This window comes from Epinephelus moara, chromosome 22, assembly GCF_006386435.1.
Source record: "Epinephelus moara isolate mb chromosome 22, YSFRI_EMoa_1.0, whole genome shotgun sequence".
Taxonomy (NCBI): Eukaryota; Metazoa; Chordata; class Actinopteri; order Perciformes; family Serranidae; genus Epinephelus; species Epinephelus moara.
Window position 1 is genome coordinate 14362951 of NC_065527.1, and position 20727 is coordinate 14383677.

The window sequence follows — 20727 nt, forward strand, 5'->3', positions numbered from 1 at the left end:
CTCCGGTCGCTGCAGCCTCACTGTCACCGGTTTCAGCACACACTAGCTTGCTTGCTTTCTCCCTTCGACACTCACTCCTCACATAATTGAGTACCAAAATTAAAGCACTGAAAGCTATGTTATGATTCAGTCTGGTTGGTACCAGTCATACAGGAACTGATGATGCATTGGCACTGGGTTTCAGTACCCAACCCTACTCCATGGTAAACGAAGAATCCAAAAACAGTGAACATTCTTGATGAATTGAATTAAAGGGGGGGGCATGTTTAACAAGCGATAAACTATATCAGAACATTTGCAACATTTGCAAACTCTCACACAACTCCTGCAGTTTAATCCAAGTCTCATTCATCCAGTCATATGCTCAGTACTTCTCTAACAAAGACTTACGGATAAGAGAAGTGTGCCTAGGCAAGCGCATGTGCTTGAACTCGGCTTGTGCAGTCCATTGAGTTGCACCCTACTCGTCCATATGTAAGACTGTTTATGCACTGAATGTGTCAAAACAGACAACGAAAACATTTTAAATCAACACTTGTTATTTGTGGCAGAATACTAGGGATGCACTGATCCAACTTTTCCCCCTCAATACTGATTCCAATACCTCAGCTTCGGTTATTTGCAGTTGTAGATTTGATACCAGTGCTCTTTTTTCTCACAAGGTAACATGAGGCGTGGGATTGCTGTGGCATTAAAAGCCCAGTTCGCTGCCAGTTGTTCTCCACACTATTTTTTATTGGTTGAGTCACGCAATGTCATTTGAGTCAGCATCAGTTGGCGCTGAAGACGACAAGTTTTAATGTGACTGAGTTAGAAAGAAGTGAGCTTAGCCGACCTCTGTTGCCTGCAGTTTGTCTCTGCTTGTCTGACAGCGCTATAGGTAGTGTTAATCAGTGGATGCTTTTTAGAGTCCACCCCTCCTTCCTGTTCATGCTGTGTACTTGTGTTCGTGTGTGCCTCTCATGTTGGCGCAACACTGCTGTGACAGTGAAGGAAACATTACGGGGCTCAAAGGGCTACAGGCAACTGCCTATTATTGCTTGTCTGTGCCATATGGTAACCCCTGCCTCTGAAAAATAGATGAAGGAAAAAGATCAGCAAAACATACCAGATTCCCACTAGTTGCGCCTCCTGTGACACTGCTCACCACCGTGTAACTAGGAGACAGAAGGAGTATAATGAATAGAAGGTGACAGAAGGTATGGTAAACTATAATGAGACAGACTTAACCCTAAGATACCCTGCCAAACACTGCGTCATCACTGGCATTTATCAGCTGTAAAACTCACTTTCAGTCTCTCTGCTCATGAATTCTCCAACAGTCCTACAATGGGAAATGAAAATGTGCTCTATTGAATAGATTTGCATCTGAACACCCATCGAGCACAAAGGGAAACCTGATTGGATGGAAATGCACATCACTGTGTATAATGTGATAGGCTCCGGCAGCGTGACATGAATAACCAATCAGATCACAAGCTGCCAGAGAGAGTTCGAGATAAGAACCCAGGAGCGGTACCGGGCAGACAGAGTGACAGGCTAGTGTGTGTGTGTGTGTGCAGTTTTTAAATTCTATATTTCTTTCTCCAGCACCCGCTATCCCACCCACTCTCAATCTGTCTCCGGACATGCTTATCAGATAAAACTGTGAGACTTCCTGTAATTGCGAGCGTGTCGGGTTGGTAATAGAGAGACTGTTAATATATGTTATGTGTGTGTGTGTGTATGGATGAGTGAAGTGTCAAAAGTAGTGGGTAATGGGGAAGGATGTGTCTTATTATTGTTTGGTGGTAGTTTGCAATCTGATTTCTCTCCCATTGAGCCTGTCTAAAACTGTCAGCCCAAATATCAACTGACAATTAACCACCAGAGCTCCATGGGAGGGAGCGGCACACACATACACAAACACACACGCTGTCACATGCGTACACACACGGATGCGTTGAGATAATGAGGTCCTTTTGTCATTTGAATATTTGATCTTTGCAGATGATTAGGTAGGTTGTTATTTTGCAGAATATCTACTGTGCGTACGTCAGCCTTTGTTTGTGTTTAAATGAGGCTTTGTTTGTCTGACTGTAGTAGAAGAGACCGTGCAAATTTATTTGTGGTGCTGTGAATGACATTTTTATTCATGCATCACTCAAAATATATCCTAATAGATTTCATTGTGTGAACGTATGCCGCACCTGCAGATCCAGGATGTAGCAGAGCAAGGGGTGATGTTTGTGGGCTTTCTACAGCAGCCAGGTGGAGGTCCCAGTTATCTGGGGCATTGGGACCCTGAAGAGCTGTCCTCCTTACATTCAAGCCCTTCGCCCATACGTCGACACCCCTTCAGCGCCAACACCAGCCCGACAGATCCCACAGAGCCACGTCATAATGACACAGAGCCTGACCATCGCCACTTTGAACTTGACGAGTTAGATCATGAAAGTGTAGAACGAAACACACATGAGCACAAGACAAGAGAACCGGATTTCAGTCCTCGGAAACCCATCCAAAGTTTAGAGTTTAACCAAGATGAGTCCAGTGAGCACATCCAGAACCTACAGGTGAGCCTTAAAGAGTCACTAGAATCAGCGAACCAGCCTCAACATCACAGGAAACCCAGTTCAGACACAGTTCATTGGGGTCCGAATCAAACCCCAGCAGAAGCCCAGGGGAACCAGGTGTGTCCCAGCCCTCCAGAACCTGCAGGTATGATCAGACACCAGAGGGGCCATCTACCAGACCTCACAGAATCCACAGAGAAACACTTTAACCTTTCCAACCAGAGAGAGAGACAAAGTTCAAGCTCTGAGAGCTGGCCCAGCTCTCCAGAACTGGATCGAGACCATGAAAGAAAGTCCAGCTCTGCCTGCACAGATGGGCAAAGCAGAGTGACGACACACAACAACAACCATATACGACTCAAGGGTTCTGAGAAAGACAAGAATGCAACTTCACCACCAGCGCAGGGTAGTAAGTAACCAGTTTCCTGTTTGTAGTTGGGTCATGAGACAAATTATCATTCACGGTTCCCTCAAATCCTTAAAAACAGATGAGAATCGTTGAATCCATTAATCTAAAAATAAGGCCTCTATTGGTATGATAATGTCAAATTTCAAAAGTCTTAAGAATGCTGAGACATGGAAAGTAGGATTTTATGAATTGTTTTTTTCTGGCATTGCTTAATATGAGAATGCCTCTTCTAGATCAGGATAGTGGAATCAACAACATTCATATTTTGTTTCTGGCCAGGATGGATGCACTGTCTGCTAGCTAGCTGTCTCTATACACTGGCAGCGAATTTGAGTTTCCTTGGATAGCAATGGTATGATCTGCTATACTCTGTTTACCCCGACATTCTTACCCTCACCCAAACCCGTCTCACTCCTTTTGCCTAAACCTAACCAAACCAGCAAACAAAGGCAATGAGTACTTGCCAATCAGAGGGGGAGTAGGGTGGGTCATGCCTTCAACATCCTAGAAAACGCAAATTCACACCCTGGACGACATGAAGAAGTTTTCTTTTAAGATTTTGTGGCATGGCTGAAACTGATACAAGGTTATGAACAAAAGGCTCAGTGTATTTTATGCGAAAAGTTTTTCAAACTCAACAGAGTGGGAATCAAACTAGTGGAATCCCACATGCAGAGTGGGAAACATAAATTACAAAGTTATGTGAGAAACATATAATATGTTAATTGTTTTTTATGTGTCCCACTCTAGAAACTTTTTCAGCATTTTAAGTAGATCATCTTACATTTTCACTGAAACAAAAAGTCACATGTATGCTACAACAAACATTTGAGTAAAATAATCCCTAACTCTAAGTAATTGATGTTTATTTATGTTGCTTTTTTCTTGAATTTTGCTTACAGTAGAATTTGTAAAATTTGATTCCAAGTGGCATTAAAACGTCTTAAATCTGTCTTGCTTTAAGCTGTAGGTATTAGTCATTATTATTCAAAATTCTGTTTGGTGTCCAATTGTCCTTTTCTGCTTGTGTGCCTGTAGGGATGCAGCTGTTTGCCTTGTACAACCACACAGGGGAGATGAACACCTCTCTGAGGTTCTACTCACTCAGGGTGCCACTGCAAGTACAAAAGGAAGCAGGGCTAATCACAGAGGTTGACACACACTGGCTCGACCACATGACTCAGCATTTCACCAGCGGTGCGCACCTCATTGACGGGTTTTTCCACCTTGGGGATGATAATGGTATGTTTCTTGGCCATAGAAATGAACTGTTGCTGATTGTCATTTCTGAAACACTTGGTAGGGTGGGTGACAAGCGCAAAGGCGTTACAAAGGCCCAAAACATTTCCATTCAGAGACATGTGCTGCAGCTTCAGAAAAGATGCCAACACACAAACACAAATGAAAATCTAAAACAAATACGACAATGGAATCAAATGAAAAGACATGCTGCAGAAAGCCAAAACAAATACAGTAGTAGCAAAGACTCTGAAAATACAATGCAAAACCAAAAACACACAAACCTCTGAAGTTTGTTTTGGCTTTCTGCACCATGTAGCACATTTCTGTTGTTGTGTTTGTTTTGTTCGATGTGTTTTTTAATTGGATTGTTCTGAAGCTGCAGCACGTTTCTGTAAATGGAAATGATTTGGGCTGTTGTCATGTGTTTGCCTTCGTCGGCCACTGTAACTTCCACCTCTCAGTCATACATTGAAACAGTTTGGAGCATGAAAAATCACAAATAAAGTGCCAAATGTACCATGAAGTGTGCAACTTCAGTCTGATCATGAGTGCCAAGTCGCACGGCAAAATGAATGGTTGCGTCCTTGTAGAATAGCTCCCGATGGAATCTTGGTCGTTGATCGACAGCTTGACACAGGTTGATAAGAACAGTAAGACTCAACCAAAACAGTAAAAAAACCAAAACAATAAGCTGAAAGAAGCTAAAATGCTCCGTTAAGCTATGGGGGACTGCAGAGATATTGATTGTTGCTGCTTTAAGTTACTGTATCACCATACCTCCTCACTGTTCACTGGTTCCACTAGTTCCTGACAAGAGGAAAAGCAGCTCAGGCTGTAGATCTCTGCTCCGCTGCTGGGTAATGGATGATATGCATGGAGTGACGTGCCATGAGTCCACGGCTTATACCATAAATCACTGTTCAGTCACCCATGGAATAAGTAGGCTTAAGCCAAAGGGAGCAGAGGGGATCAATAGTGAGAGATTGGAGAGTGGAGATGAGCTTGTAACTCACATACATCCTCCTCCGTTTATCTGACCCTGTCTCTAATTTGTCCTGTTTCTCCAGACAATGGGGTTTCATCTGTGGATAGTGTGTTCATCTTCCAGAGCTCATCAGAAGAGACCACGAGCACCTCCTACGATGCTATCGTGGTTGAGCAGTGGACCGTTGTTGATGTGGGTCTTTTGAGTTTTTAATACCCTGGTGAAGCTGTGCACTTTGAAAAATCCTTTGTGACTGAAGGCTTAAGCTGTTTTCTGTCAAACATTACATAAGAGTGGAGATGAAGGAAAGAAGCGCGTGCGCCTGTGGCTGAGCTTAAATTTGCTTACCTGCATGGGTGCTGTAATGTTTTTGTTCCCTGTGTGTGTTTGCACTGTATTTATCTGAGTGATTCTCCGTCTTGCTCTCCTGCTCAGGGTGTTGTGGTGAAGACGGACTACATCCCCTTGCTCCAGTCTCTGGCTCCGTATGGATGGAGGCTGATGTGTGTGTTACCCACACCAATTGTCAAGACCAACAGGTACAAAACTACACCCCAAGATACCACTAATACAACCATAAACTCACCTGTCCTCTACGTTTACTTTCTATTTCATTAGGGCTCGGAGGATATGCTTCTCTCCCAATGTGATTATGATGTATTTTTGTATGCAGAGACGAACTGGTGGCAGAAAGGGACAGTACATTCAGTAGCAGCTGCAGCAGCGCCCTAGCGCCAGGGTTCACAGTGGGATGAGTCTAATCTGTAATGGCAGCAACAGAAAGTTTGCTGATCAGGCAGGGAGTTTGCTGTGGATAAATTTATATGGATTCAGGCAATAATAAACCGATCAAAAAATGTGATGTTGAAACGATTTCTTTCTACCCATATATTCTAACACTTAAAATAACACAGCCTAAGGACTAATTACTGCTTTGTTGATTAAAGAGTCATTCGTCTTTCGTCTAAGACACTGCCTGTCACGTTCTTTTTGGGATCAGGACTGACAGGACAGATGGTTTCGAGATCTGACGAATCACAGTCATACCTATGCTCATCTCAACATGAAACCACTTTTGAAGTCAGCCGGAGCTGCGAACAAAAAACACAATTGCTGATGTGCTGTTGTCTTGTAACCTGTCACTTTGCGAACCACAGAATCTGGATTTCAATACATGCGGCGAGATCCTCAGATTATAACATAACAGGTAACAGCAGTGAAAAGTGCTGCTCTTTTCTTTCCGCAGTGATGGGAGTTTGTCGACCAAGCAGATCCTCTTCCTTCAGAGACCCATTTTGCAGCGCAAGAGAAAAGACTTCAAGGTTTGTTCCCCTATGTCTTCCATCTTCGCAGCAAATCTGTCACTTGTGTCTGTTGTGCCTTTAGGATACGTGGCTTTATGTCACAGAGGGTGCCATTAAAAAGTTGTGTTGCTAAATATGGGATGTACAGCAAATACAAAACCGCTCCGGAGAAGTCTAATAATAGGCAAAGAGTCGACCTCAAACTGTACAGGAAAGAGGCATCAATGAAAGAGGCTTTGTTGCGGTTTGGCAGGTGTCTGGAGAGATGGAAAGAAAAAGACACGGCACAAAGCGCAAAACTGTCTCAAACGCATCTGTTTGGTTTCAGATGCTGAACCTCAGGGGTCGCAGCAAGGCGAAGAAAAAATCTACTGAGGAGACAGAAGAGGAGCGAGAGAACAGGTCCCCTCTGATGGAGACGGAGATGGACAGGTTGAGAGAAGACACAAAAGAGGAGGAAGAGGAGGCAGAGGGGAGGAAGAGCAGGGACAGCGGAAGGAGCGAAGGTGAAGAGGAGAGGGAAGAGGATGCACGGCATCAAAGGGGCTTCTACTTCTTATCAGGGAGCAGGGCGTCTGTGGGGGAACAGGAAGAGGAAACCGACGTTGACAAGATCCCTCTGTCCGAGCAGGAGGAGTCGGTGCGATGGACAGATGTGTGTCAGAGAGATGACGGAGGGGTCAAGGAGAAGATGAAGACAGAGGAGCGGATCAAACAGCAGCTGTTTTCCGGCGTCTGTTGACACATTGGGCACAAAGCAGGCGAGGGGGAGCTGAGGCCTTTTGAATTACGTTTTGTTGATCTGGAGTTTTAGTTCCTCTGGCAACCCAAGTGTAGTCAGTCATACTGTTGTCATCATGGACTGAAACCTTCGCTTCAGTCTGCTGAGAGCATTAACACTGTCGCCAGTCTTTGAGGTTGTAGCTCCCATATATGGGAAAGTGTTGTGCAGTTCTCTGCTTTGGGTCAGTGTTGCTATTTGATGTATCCTTATATGAAATGAAACTGTACAAGGCTAATAGAGTACAACCTAGAGCAAGCCTCCAGTCCGAGCCTTACAGTGAGTGTTATTTTCATTGTTGTATTTTACTACTTTCTTGTAATTGTTTAAAAGGGAGTACTGATTTCTCTGGGCTACCTGTATTTTTATATGTAAAGTATATAATTTAAGATAGAAACAATAGGGAGAATAAGTGACACAGTAAGTAGTGAGCTGCATTAGAGCCTGACCGATACATCTGCATCAGCCACTTTTAGCTTATCGCACATATTATTTATGGTTTTGGCTTGAATGATTAACTAAAAAATTGCGTTACAGGAAAGCCAAAGACTTTTAGAGAGAAATATTCTTGTTACATACTGTAGTTTCTTCACAAGGGATTTTTTAAAATTCTAAAATATTACATCCAGTGCAGTAAATTTAAAAGATTCTTATCAAAAATGTTTGGTAGAAAAATTAATATCCGATCCGAAATTCTCCGTTGGTATCGGCCAGGCTCTACATCGCACTGAGATATTAGATAGTTCATTTTATTGGGGCCAAACATTAAAGGGTCAGTTCATGTAAATTACAAACAAAAAAACTATTCTGCCACTGGTTGAATTTAGATGGTTTTGGTTTTCTTTAGCCAGGTTTTGAGATATCCATCTCTCTGATTTCTTCACCTCAGTACAATGCATTGAGATATAAGGGAAAAGGACAGTTAGAAAAGGATGCTGCTCAAGCTGTTTGCAGCCAATTCTTGTATTAATTCTTGAAATCCTCTGCGGTTATTTTAATTTCAGCGGACGCGCTGCTGTGCGTTTCTATTTTTGATGGAGCTGCAGCGTGTTGCACAGAGCAGATGGAGTTTTCCTGCTAACAGGCTCTGCATGAGAAATATAAATACTTTTTTTAATAACTTAAACACAGCCAGACACCTTTGATCCATGTCATTTGTTACTGGACTTTGAAGTTTGAACAGTATTAATTTTGTCTGTAGGCGATAGCACAACAAAGTAGTAAATAATGACAATACGCACAATTAAAATAGACAAAAAAATAAATACACATTTGACTACATAGCCCACGTATTTAAGGTAGAAGCACAAATGTCAAGGAAAAATGACCAAATCAACAAAATCAAAAACCAGGCAGACAAAACGCTCTGCATCCGAAATGCTCCTGATGTGGTGTGGCACAGTGCGGAGGTCGAAATAAAATCTTGGTGCAGCTGCCCCCAGTGGAAATGTATTGTAAAAATAACAATTAGTGAAATTAATCTGCAGATGCTCCAGTTCAAAATGAGCCCAAACTTTTGTATGGATATCAGTTTTGAGCTGTGCAAATGAAGAGTGAGTCAGCAGTCAAAGACAGTATTAAACAGATTTTTTTAACAGTTGTAAATCACAGCAACCACGAGATGTCATTGACCATACAGTCATAAATGTGCACACAAGATATTAGGCTGATTGGTCCAATAGTTTGACGGATATGCTGTGAACAGATAGATACACACACTCACACACAACCAAATGCATGTCGTACGTTGTAAGTTTCCGCAGGACAAATAAATGATTGATTGAAAGACAGGATTTTGTTTGTGGTGCTCATTATGTACATAAAATAAAGCATGACAGTTTCTTGGGAACCATTTCTTCAGTAGAAATCAGTTCCTTGTTGAGAAACAGGGATGTTGCGATTTAACTTTTTTAAATGCATATTTTCATTGCTGGGACGATCACAAGTTGCCTCCATTGTAATGAGGTGATTGCAAAAATGTCAGACGGATATCTCAAATTCAAATGTCTGCTTGATTAGATACGAGAGGCAAGGTGAAATGCTTTTTGTAATTTGGGAGAACTGACCTTCAAAAGGTTTCTTCTTTGAAAAAATGTCTAAATTATAAATTAACTATTTATTATTTCCCGGACCACCTGTGTCTTGTCTAAGTAGTGTGACATGTGAGTCTTTATATAAAAGCAGAAGTCAATAAAGTGTCTAAAAACAGATCGACTCAATTTGCTTTATTTCCTCATTTTACCAGCATAAACTCATTTCCTCATATGAGGAAAAAAAACACACGCAAGAACAACTCGAAAATGAGTCTCAACAGCGTAACCCCCGCTGGGAGTCGACGACAAGAAGCTCCCAACCATCTCCGTGGGATGTTCAGTGATCCAAGCCAATCAGAGACCACCCGGAGGTTCCATTACAGTGCACCGTGGGATACTCGCTCCACCCCGGGATGGGAATCGTTTATGGGCATGTGAATGTGTGTGATTGAGTAAAAGTGTATGTGAGATCGGCACTGTGTAGGCATGTAACTGTGTGAGTATAACAGGCAGGGACACTGGCCAGTATGTGGGAGAGTGTTAGCTTTTTTCCATCTATAAATACACTCGGTGTGAAGTTTCGATGTGAGTAAAATGTGGAAAAACAATCACTCCAATGTATCTCAGTCAAACAACTCTAAAATCTGCAGTTCTGCAAATAACTACCTGAGGTATATATATATACACATGGCATAACACTTCTTAGATCACATAGTAAAATTAGCAGAGGTATTTAACACAAGTTTGTGCAGTGTAAAATAACAGTACAGATTGCCATATCCTTGGGACTTGAAAGCAATAGACCTTCAGGGAATTGTGTCACTTTCTTGCTGAGCATTCCATAAGATGATCAACACCACTTCCTTCCACTGAATATTAAAGATATGCAGAAACTTCTGGAAAAAAACAATATATAGACTCATAATGAAGTCATACCTCAAACATCCTTTATGACCCACCAGAAGTGTGTGGCTGTGTATTTATCTGCAGAGACTCCGCCCTCTGCCGGTATTTTCTCTTTGTTTGTGATGGAGATGCTTGTGGGCGTGTCAGGTGAGGTCGGAGCAGATGGCAGACTGTATGCAGCAGGCATTGAAAAAAACGCAAACATAGCAAGCGAAATGGCGAACGAGAGCGAATCTGGGGTTGGCCTTGTACTTTCCAATTCACGGGCGAGGGTGTTTACCGACAGCAACAGACCGTACTTCATAGCATACCTTTAAGCTAAAGCCAGCAGCTAGTTGCACTATAAAAAAGACGGACACTGCTGCTGAGCCTGTTCAAAATCAGCTTGTCTTTTCAGTGTTGCCCAACTTCGTATTTTGTTTTTACTTTGCTCTGCTCTAGTCTTAAAAACCCAGCAAAACCAGAATGTTGGCATAGCTACACATCAGTGTGGACTTAAAATGGCGTTATATTCAGGCAGATACATTGGTCTCTAGTGATTGGTGAGGGAAAATCTAACTGTTTATATGTTAAAATGAAAGTTTATTTTGTCAGGATGAAACAAATGCGACACCGCGCGGATTTTGTCGTCTTTACAAAGCCAAGCTCTGCGCTGTTTCCAGGCTGAGCTATCTAGCTGCTGGCTGTAGCTTCATATTTAGCGAATAGGTGACCTCGTGGCAAGGAAGCATTTCCGAAATGTCAAATTACTGCTTCAAGACATGCTTGCATAGGCAACCTTCATAGCACCTTCATATTTAGGTGAAAAATTGGCTGCACATCACCTACTAATTTGTTCAAGCACAACCTCTGTCAAGCAAATAAAAGCGAATGTAAATGAGATCAGATGTGAAGATGTGACAGCTGCGTTATGATGTGTGTATCAGACAGAGTTGCAGATTTGTTGCAATATTCATTAAAGGCAGTGAGCTGAAAAATATCTGGGTAAAGTTGAGATTTTACAGTCTGCTCAGTCCTCCTTTTTAAGATTATAAGAAATAAAACCATCTCTGCTGTCTTTGTGAGTCAGTTGCTTGTGGTCCCAGCGGCCTTTCGCAGATCAGGCACAGGTTGCAGTAGCGGGGATCGGAGGTGGATGTCCTCAAGCACTCATATTAATATCCTTATCACTGGAATATTTTAGTTGCTTTCCATTCTCACCACACCCCCACACATCCCCCCACTTAAAGAGCCAAAGAGGACCACAATCCAGGAGGACAATGCTGTTTCTGGGAACTGGTAAGAGGTTCTACCACCACTTCTCGAAAAGGATCCTGTCTTTCGGGAGGCCTAAGTCCACAAGGGTTTTTGAAAAAGCTTCGATCATGGGTGGGGGCCCACACAGGAAACACAAAGTCCTCTGTGGATCCACGTGAGCCTGCAATTCCTCTTCTGTGATTCTCCCACCTGGGAAGACACAAGGGGAGTCAATCAATTAACCAAGACTCAGTGGTGTGGCACCTATTCCTTTCTTGTCTCCCATGTGGGGCTTTGATAGAACCTGTTCTATATGACGACAGAGATAAATCAACAAAGACAGACTCTGGTAGAATGTGACAGCCGCTACATCATCCCTGCTAAACAAAGAAAAGAATATGCGTGTAGGTGTGTGTGTGTGTGTGTGTGTGTGTGTGTGTGTGTGTATGGACATTACTTACGGTTGATAAATGGCTGGAGGTGTGAGTCGACGTCTGTGCTCTGTTGCGTGACGTGGAGGTCACAGGAAAACTTGTCAGGGAACTCCCGACACGCCTCGATGATGGAGCTCTAGGGAACACAGAAGGTAGGCAGAGTTTCTCGTTACACACTGCGTCACGCCTGCCCATATTTCCCAGACATGCACATGGATATGGCTGAGTGTGCAGCCAGCAGAGCTGTTCAAGGTTAAAAATCAGTAAAGTTTAAAAAAATTCATGCATAAATATATTCCAAAAGTCAAAAACAATACAAGAACACACCTTGAAGAGCAGTTCCTGAGTGTTCTTGGCGCTGTAGCAGAGGTGGGCAGAGCCTATGTTGTAGTCCCGCCCACCAGAGGCGTGGTTGAGCTGCAGCAGATCTGTCGTGTGCAACAGGATCGAGAACAGGGGGTTGATCCCGACGCCACCAGCTACCAGCAGCAAATCCACGGAAGGGTCAGAAGGCGATGGGTCGAAGAAGAAGTCCCCGCCGACACGCATGGCCACCTGGGAGCCTACTGTACACTGAGGGGAGGGAGGTAATAAGGAATTAGCAACAGACTGCATTGAGCTGGGTAACTCAGACACTTGGGCTACCAACATTTCTATTTGCTCAGCTGCTGAAACACCTTTTGAAATAAATACCATGAAAAATACAGCATCACTTTAACTACATCGAAGACGAGCCTCGGGAAGCAGACACTTTTAGATCAGCATGCATACACACAGCAAACCTCAGCTATGCTATGGGTGAAAGTGATTTCACAAGTTGTGCAGAGAAGGTCTTTTGAAGTCAAAAGGAGCAGTAAATACGCCTTCATCTGCTTTTGCACACACACACGCACACACACAATAACGCTCACATTCTTAATCTGCTGTTGTGGTCCCTACACTATTCCTGCCTCACAGAGTGGAGTCGGAACGCAATATCAAACAAATGGATCATCAAACGATCCCAGAGCAGAGAGCTGTAAGTCTCAGAATGCTCAAACACATCCCACTGCTTTCTGATACTTATTTACACAAAGCGTTGTAGCTCAAAGCTATTTATTAGGACCCATCATCAAACACAGACACTGCAAACAAACACGCAGTACAGAAATGGAAGGGGAAGGTAAGCAGGGAGGAAGCATTGTTCATATTCTGCTGGCACACACTGGATTAGAAAAAAGCTACTTTTGGAGCATGAAATACAACGCTGTGCACCAAGAATGTCACATTTTTTCCATTATATCATCGAATAAATAAACATGATGAAGCGAGCAGAGACTTAACCAACTTCACAAATCTTTTTATATTTTTACTACCTTTATTTATGTATTCACAGTTCACACAACCTTTATTTACCCCGTTGGCCTGCTCCACACACTTACACAACAACTTCTCTTGAGTTTTCAGCCTCACTATCACAATTCTGCGTCACAACTACCACACAGGCAATTTTCAAATTTGCCGACTCACTTTAACGAACCCTTGACAGCAGTTACACATGATTGAAAAACATCAGGGCTGGTGTGGCTAACAGCACCTAACAGAAAATTATGAAACAGATAATGACTTGAGTGGTTAAATGAACTTAACGTTCAATTGGGAGTGTATCACAGGTTTTTAATTTAACTTTATAGTACCGGTAAGCGCCCAATGCTTCTGCAGGGCTGGAAATAAATAAATAAATCTGAAAATATCTGACCATTTTCCTTTTCAAGCTTCACTTTTTAGAAGAACCCGTGGCGTGATGTGGCGGCAGTCTCCATTTTCTAACTCTATAACACCCTAACCATTTCTCAACACCCTGATCGCTCCACTCGTTCTCTTTCTGCATCTCTTTTCTTTTCACCGTCTCCCTCATGCATACACTCGCAATGTAATCTTCCAAACCATTTCACAGCCGTGGGGATGACCAACATTTACTTTTCTAGAATATTCTAACTCACAGGCAGCAATCTTTCCAGGTAACTTTCAGTCATTTCCTGGGAAAATTACCACTCACTGTAATTTTCAGAAATGTCATAATATGTCATGCTTGATCACACTTCTCTGCCGCACTCACCATGGTGTGGACCCAGTGTGCTGGGGGGTGTTTGGTGTATTTGACGGCCAGTTCAACGACGCCTTCCCTCTGCAGCAAACCTGGACTGGAGCACATGGAGAAACCTCCCACCTTCTCCACACCGGGGATGAAAAAATCCACCCTGCACACACAATGCCACAAAACACAATGAATAAATTAATAAATTTGTCAAGTAATTTATTGTTTAAGTGTCGGGGATGGCAACTGATAAGACTGTATTGATAGTTTGTATTGAAGTATCGATGGTTTAACTTAACTTTACCATGACAATCCTAAATCTAACCGTGGATGTGTTGTTTCAATATCATTATAGTGACTTAAATGTATTAGGCCCTGTTTACACCTGGTATTAACATGCATCCTAGGTGATCAGATGACAAGTGGACAACTTTAAGTACAGCTGTGAATGCACCAAATGCGTCCTCAATGTGTCTTGAGATAGATTGTTAAGACCACATTCAAAAGGGGCCTGGGCCGCATGTGGCCACATTATTTCAGCAGTGTGTAAACTAACGTGTCCTGGACCACCCACTTAGCTGACGTCCTTGCTTATCTGTCGCCCCATTGTAAAGAAAACGTTCTGTTGGTGCCGTTACACAACAGGCACAGAGCTGAAGGACTGTCTCTGGAACCGCTGTTCAACACGGACACCGAAACAGCTTGACTCTGTTGTTAAAACCCGTTAATAACCTTCAAATGATTAAAATATCTTTATTTGTTTAGCCTATTAATCTAATCTATGCACATAGCATCAACAGAGGGGCCGAGGGAGGGAAGGAGCGAGAGATACTTTGTCAGCGTTATACACATCTTGTAAATGAAATGTCTGTGTTGTTGCTGCATTTTTTAAACACATCTGTTGCCTGCATCCAAGCACTATCTCCGTGTCACACATTAGACTACAACTACCACGAAGAACAGTGATGTGCTGTGATCCACCTCACACACAAACTAGCAAACAAACGCTCACTTGACACAATCAAGCAGCTCTGTCTCTGACACATGCAGCACTGGATTACAGATGTGCCACTGTGGTAATTTCATTCATCTCACATACTGATTTAGCGTCGCACGTGCAATATAAAGACCGATGTCGCACTGTAGACTAATTAACAGACAGATTAAACAGTGGAGCAGCTCTGTGTTTCTCTTAGTGCTGCTGGAGAGCTTGTGAGTGAGTGAGTTGGGTGCAGAGTGTGAGAGAGGAGAGATGCACACTGGTATGCGTTAACTTGACCCTATATATCGATATAAACAATAGCCTGTTCCAGAACCAAGCAGAGCAAAACCAAACCAGATGGAAAGTTGCCTGATAGTTTATACATAGTACAGCGTCCCAGTCCAACACCCAACGTGGTCGCACCTGTCCATCAACAAGCACAGCAGAGCACCCCCGGAGGAAAACAGCAATGCTTCACAGTTGGGCTAATGTTCCAACCAACACAATGACCCACTGTTACACTAGAGAGAGACACTGACTCCAAAACCCTCAGAGGCATCATAAATATGGATCGGCTGTGAAGACGCACACATATGTTCCGCCCACCTCCTTCTTCTCCTCCTCCTCCTCTCCCACCTGGAGACGAACAACTTCACAGTCCTTTTTCTCAGAAACACTGAAACTCAAGGATTTCCATCTATTTACATTCATTATCAGTTGCTGCGGGGCAACTGGCTGCCGGTTTTATATCTCACCACCGCCCACCTACAGTATGGGCTCGTGTGCATATACTGCATGTGCAGGGTACTAATTAACATTGGCAACACTGACCGACAGACGCAGAAAAGAAAAAGTCTGTCTTCCTAGAATAAGTACTTAACATGCTATCAGGATTATAAGAGTCATCTGAAGTTAGCTTGAAAACTAAACTGTTTCCAAATGTGATGCACCAGTCAAAAAGAAGCCACTGTGTCTCAAGAACCTTTCAAGATTGAGTTACAAGTGTTCATGCAATCCAGTGCAAACAGCAGCTTACCCTCACAAAGCTATGAGCAAACTTGAGCTCAACCTTATTTGAGAAAGGCTTACATGCTGACTGTGATGTAGGACTGTAGACTAATGTTAACGGGAAAAGTTTTGTGAGAAAAGAAAACCACCAGCCCAACTGTTGGACAAATCACACACAATGCCACCACCCTGTGGTGACTGTGAACACTGCAGGCACTGTGAACGGACACCAGAGGGATGTTTCACTCTCCGGCAGTAACCAGGACATATTTGGCAGGATGTGCTTGTTTCTGTTTCGTGATTAAAGTGTTACTATGGTAACTTCTGCTTTGAGATTAAGGAGGCCAATGGGAACGACTGGGGGGTTCTCCCCCAAAAAATGTTGGGTTACCGGGGTAACCCTGGCTTTCTAGAACTGAATCAAGTATCCCACTATGAGAGGTACCTTCTGGCGTGACCAATAACGGAAGCTCTACTGCTACCACATCTGTCAGGAGACATATCAATCATCTAAATTGCACAGGGTGGCAGGCTGCTCCTCATTTAAAACCACCCATGGATCCTAAAACAGTATTCTCAAGCACAGACCATCACGGAGTTATGCCTCCATGAACTAGTCAAGTTGTAGTTACAGCTTACATCCATGTCTGTCCAGACTCAAGTGTAGCCATGACAGTAGGCAATGCTTCAAATATGGATGTTGCCGCAAAGAGGCTACATATTTTAAAACATGGATGCTTTACACAATTTTTTACCCCGGCATCACAGAAGATCTGCACAATCAGCACATTTTTAAGGTGGGCACCCAAGATTAGCATCACCAAGCAGCACAGGGACGTAAAAACGCATCTAAGCCATAGGAGCTTTCTCACATCTCTGAGTCTCTTTAATCATCACGACCTGAGCTAAAATTTAAAGACGACCTAAGAACATGTGGCATTAGCTGTCAAAGCCAAAGCCTGTTGATTCAACAGCTGAGCCTCTCAACAATGCAGTTTAGCTAAAACATCACCTCTTTTGTGTCACAACACAATGTGACAATGTTCCTTAACCTGATAAAAAATGTTTAATGAGTTATGAAAAGTTAACACGAGTATCTACTCACCACTGTCCTGCTTTGAAGCTGAAGTCGGGATGGACAGCTAATCTTAAACGTTTCACAGTCTCTGACTCGTTTATGATGCCACATACTTGAGCTGGATACAGAGCCTGTGATACAGCCAGGCAAGTACACAATAAATGTGTACACACACACACACACACACACACACACACACACACACACACACAGGAACAGAACAGAGTTAAGGAGTGGGTTAAAAATCTTAGGATTGGCTGTTCAATGACTGTCAAAAAGTGGCACAGGTAATGGAAACAGTCGACTGAGTCAAGATTAATGCATTCAACTGTTTCAACTTACATTTTGTCTGTAGTTGTTCGCCGTTCTCTCTAAATGGTCCATTTGCCTTTTGGAGGACATGTTTCTTCTAGGAAAAAAAGAAGCCGTTTCTGTCATTTGCCTTGTCAAATATTTCCTAACGCTGCAAATGAAAAGCTACACAACAGCCATGTAAAGTGGACTTTGCCCTGAAGCAAGCATCAATAAACTTAAAGGGCCAGTTCACCTATATTACAACCCACACCTATCTGTGTCCATGCAGATAGTTTTGGTTTTATGTGGCTAAGGTTTGAGATGTTGGCAAAACCATCTGTGGCTACATGGTGTTAAGTGTAAGTGACCCTTTATGTTAAAGCACACACACAAATATTTCCCTGAGAAATGTCAAATTTTGGTTCCCTTGCTGTTGGTCTTCACAGATCATCAGAACTGAGCAGCCAGGACAGCACATTACAATAAACAGAGCCAGTGTTGTGCCAAAATCTGTGACCCTTTCCACTCTGTGATCTAAATAGGTTGTAAGTTGTATTGTCATTACATAAATGTTTTACCATACTTTGTCATTTTCTTTATTATGATAGGTCACAGAATGTGGTGACCCATCACATTCTATGAACTGAGAGGAGATTTTGTGGAACTCTGCTTCTGCAAATGGATTTTTTTAAAATCATACTTAAAGGTTTCCCTTAGTATTTTTCAACCTGGACCATTTTCCCCATGTTTTTGTGTCTGTTGCCCTTTTTCCACCAAAATTAGCGCGTCTGCAGGCTTTTTAAAGGCAGAAAAATGCATTTAAAATTGCCGGTAGACTGTTTTTTCCAATGGCCATTAGACAAGTAGTGTCTGTCTTTGTTTTTTTTTCTGCATGCATGGAGTCAGGGAAGATGTTACAGTGGTTACTTCTTTTTTACATCTCTACTTACTCAGTCTCTCTCCAAAACTTGACAAATTTTTTATCATTTCAGATTGTTATAAGTGTCTGAAATGTCTCTTTCCCTTTTATTTTAAATTTAATGGCTGCCCTTACCTACAGTATTTGAGCTGGAGTATAGTCTAGAGAGATTTCAGAGCGAAATTTCTCCTCAGGCAATTCGTTGACACAATAACAAACAGACCGGATCAAGCAAAAGGTAGAGAGACACTCGAAAAACGTATAACAGTCTGAGCCTGCCTGTGGCAAAATTATCAACTTGTGATGGACAAACAATTGCCTTATCTGGTTACACTTTATCTCAATACTTGACTAATTATAAAAAATGTCGTTCGCATTTGTCACTTAGACACAAAAACATGGGATGATAGAATCCAGGTAGGAAAAAAGTTACACTTTACCTGAATTTCACACATATTTCATTAAGCTGGACTGCTGGAAATTGTCTCATTTTGTGACACCAGAATATTATTTCTTATGAAAAAGTGTTGACCAAATATTGTCAGATGAGGAGTCTTAATTTGTATCTAATATCTGAATATTATAGGGTCACGATTTTGGCCAGCAGCTCCAGATCATAATCTCATGGGTCACAGGTTTGAACAGTAAAGTGATGACACTAACCTTATGGCGGAGCTGGGGCCCAGCAGCCGGCAGCAGAGGAGACCCGCGGCGGGACACGGCAGGCTGAAGCTTCGGCCAGCGGAGGAAAAGATACAGGGGACGCTCATGGCGACCTGAGCTGACAACAGAGAAAAGCAAATAAAACATCTGGCACCAGCTGTCACTTAGCATCACATATGTTAGCATTGACACTTCATACATTCACCTTCTTCTTCTAGTGTTTAACTGATAAATGTAAAACGTCACCCCTGTGGTTGGGACGACACCACACTCTAAAGACACAGAATAATCTAGTAACTGTAACATACCACGTCAGGTAAATTCCACCCAACTGACGTTACATCACATAACGTGCCCCAGGTCCTCAGCATAACCGACAATGCTCGCTGTCACACACCATGGTGTCTTCTGAAGGTCGAATATAACAGGAACAAGAGGCAGACTGTTCCTAAAAAGGCTAGATATTATTGTGAGTATTTTAACCGGAGTTTGGCGTGACCTCTTTCGTCATGCTGATGGTTAGCTCGCTAGCTAAAGATGCTTAGCTAGGCAATGCCGGTTGGTTGTTATTTGACACAGACACGTAATACAGTGGTAAACACCGAGCTGCTGAGCTGCTTTTCTTACCGAGATAAGATGAAACTTTGTTTATGTCAAGTGATATTCATATTCCTCTTCAGTATCTTCAGGATAACCTTGGTTATGTCATGATTACATGACACTACAGATGTCTTCTTCTTCTTTGAGATGTACTGCAGCCGGCGTCTTCTTCTGCTACATCAGAACCAGGCAGTCAATGTGTCTCAGCAGCGCCCTCTTCTGGGCGGTCGGCGCCTTGCAGCATGGACCAGACCCATCACTTTGCTACCATATTGTTCAAGATATGTGTGCCTAAAAATCCATGCACAAAAATAATCTTTCAGATGTTGAATTAACTATACACAAAAAAAATATTCATGGCTACAAACAGGGATGATTAAATATGATTTCAGTTGGACTTAAATAGGACAGACGGGGTGGTTGGAACACTTTTTGTCTCAGCACCTGTAACTGAATTTTTGTGTTAGAGCTTTCAAATTTTTGCCCAGTATACCCTTAAGTCTCCACTACAAATAGCAACCTTTTCAACCTCTCCAACTATATCATAGAATTCATTAACTGATGTTGAATGCAAGGAGTGTCATTACTACAACCTGCCCCACTACAGCAGTAGGTTGTAACAATAAGAGAGAGGAATTTAGAATTACACAATAACAGAAAATACACACAAAAAAACTGATACATACACTAATAACCAATACCTACTGAAGTCTAACTCACTAACCCGTATCTGTCAGATGCTTAGTACCTCACGTGGAAAAATATAAGTCAATCAACCAGTTGAGACATTGTCTTGTTGCTCACTGAAGACTTTTTGACTTCTGTGTGTCAGGGCAGCTGGTGTGATCCTCTTTCTCTGATGTGTTGTATTTATTTATTTATTTATTCTTGTAGTATCTTCTCAGTGTCACATGGCAGATAGAGTAATCTTTGGGGACAGACCTTACTGTCTTTCCCTGCCTCAAGCACACTCCTATCAGTTTTTCTTTCACCAACTCTCATAGCATGCTGAAAAAATGAGTGAGATAGATAAAGATAAAAAAAATAGTTTAGTTGTTATTGGGGTTAGTTGTAACACTTTAAAAAGGTGTCAACTGTTTATCTCATTGAAGGTTGATACTTAAGCTGCCACTTGTGAAGGGTTATCATGTTAAAATATCATCTAGAGAAACAGAACTTTACAAAATAGGAGCTTTTCTTCTGACTCTCTGAACTGGCCAG

At 42.5% G+C, this 20727-nt stretch overlaps 2 protein-coding genes across 6 annotated transcripts in view; one reads left to right on the forward strand and one right to left on the reverse strand.

Moving 5' to 3' along the window:
• The window catches only part of rftn1a (raftlin, lipid raft linker 1a), a 30234-nt gene extending 20039 nt beyond the window's left edge, over positions 1–10195 (forward strand). The window contains exons 5-10 of the mRNA XM_050034566.1: positions 2196–2964; positions 4003–4206; positions 5274–5383; positions 5627–5730; positions 6438–6513; positions 6824–10195. Coding sequence (XP_049890523.1) covers positions 2196–2964; positions 4003–4206; positions 5274–5383; positions 5627–5730; positions 6438–6513; positions 6824–7237 — 1677 coding nt within the window. The 3' untranslated portion in view covers positions 7238–10195. The remainder of the gene's footprint in view (positions 1–2195; positions 2965–4002; positions 4207–5273; positions 5384–5626; positions 5731–6437; positions 6514–6823) is intronic.
• On the reverse strand, positions 9487–19688 carry oxnad1 (oxidoreductase NAD-binding domain containing 1). 5 transcript variants are annotated; one of them, XM_050034569.1, is made up of 8 exons: positions 19534–19688; positions 18907–19019; positions 17373–17439; positions 17058–17161; positions 13984–14125; positions 12213–12458; positions 11913–12021; positions 9487–11661 (listed from the first exon to the last, which is right to left on the reverse strand). In XM_050034569.1, the coding sequence occupies exons 2-8, from the start codon at positions 19011–19013 to the stop codon at positions 11504–11506; spliced, it is 933 nt and encodes a 310-aa protein (XP_049890526.1). In that variant the 5' UTR covers positions 19014–19019; positions 19534–19688; the 3' UTR covers positions 9487–11503. The 5 variants fall into 5 exon arrangements, with proteins under 5 accessions (XP_049890526.1, XP_049890525.1, XP_049890524.1 ...); XM_050034568.1 differs by having other exon boundaries at positions 18907–19024; XM_050034567.1 differs by lacking the exon at positions 19534–19688 and adding an exon at positions 19215–19516.
• Between the last annotated feature and the right edge of the window lie 1039 nt (positions 19689–20727).

What these genes read in the sequence shown, in the direction of transcription:
- oxnad1 (XM_050034567.1), bottom strand. Translation starts at nt 19,277, where the DNA reads ATGCTGAGGACCTGGGGCACGTTATGTGATGTAACGTCAGTTGGGTGG. An exon ending in GGCCCCAGCTCCGCCATAAG is followed by an intron (nt 17,440 to 18,906) that starts GTTAGTGTCATC and finishes TTTTTTTCCTAG; the next exon opens with AAGAAACATGTCCTCCAAAA. An exon ending in CTCAGGAACTGCTCTTCAAG is followed by an intron (nt 12,022 to 12,212) that starts GTGTGTTCTTGT and finishes TGTGTTCCCTAG; the next exon opens with AGCTCCATCATCGAGGCGTG.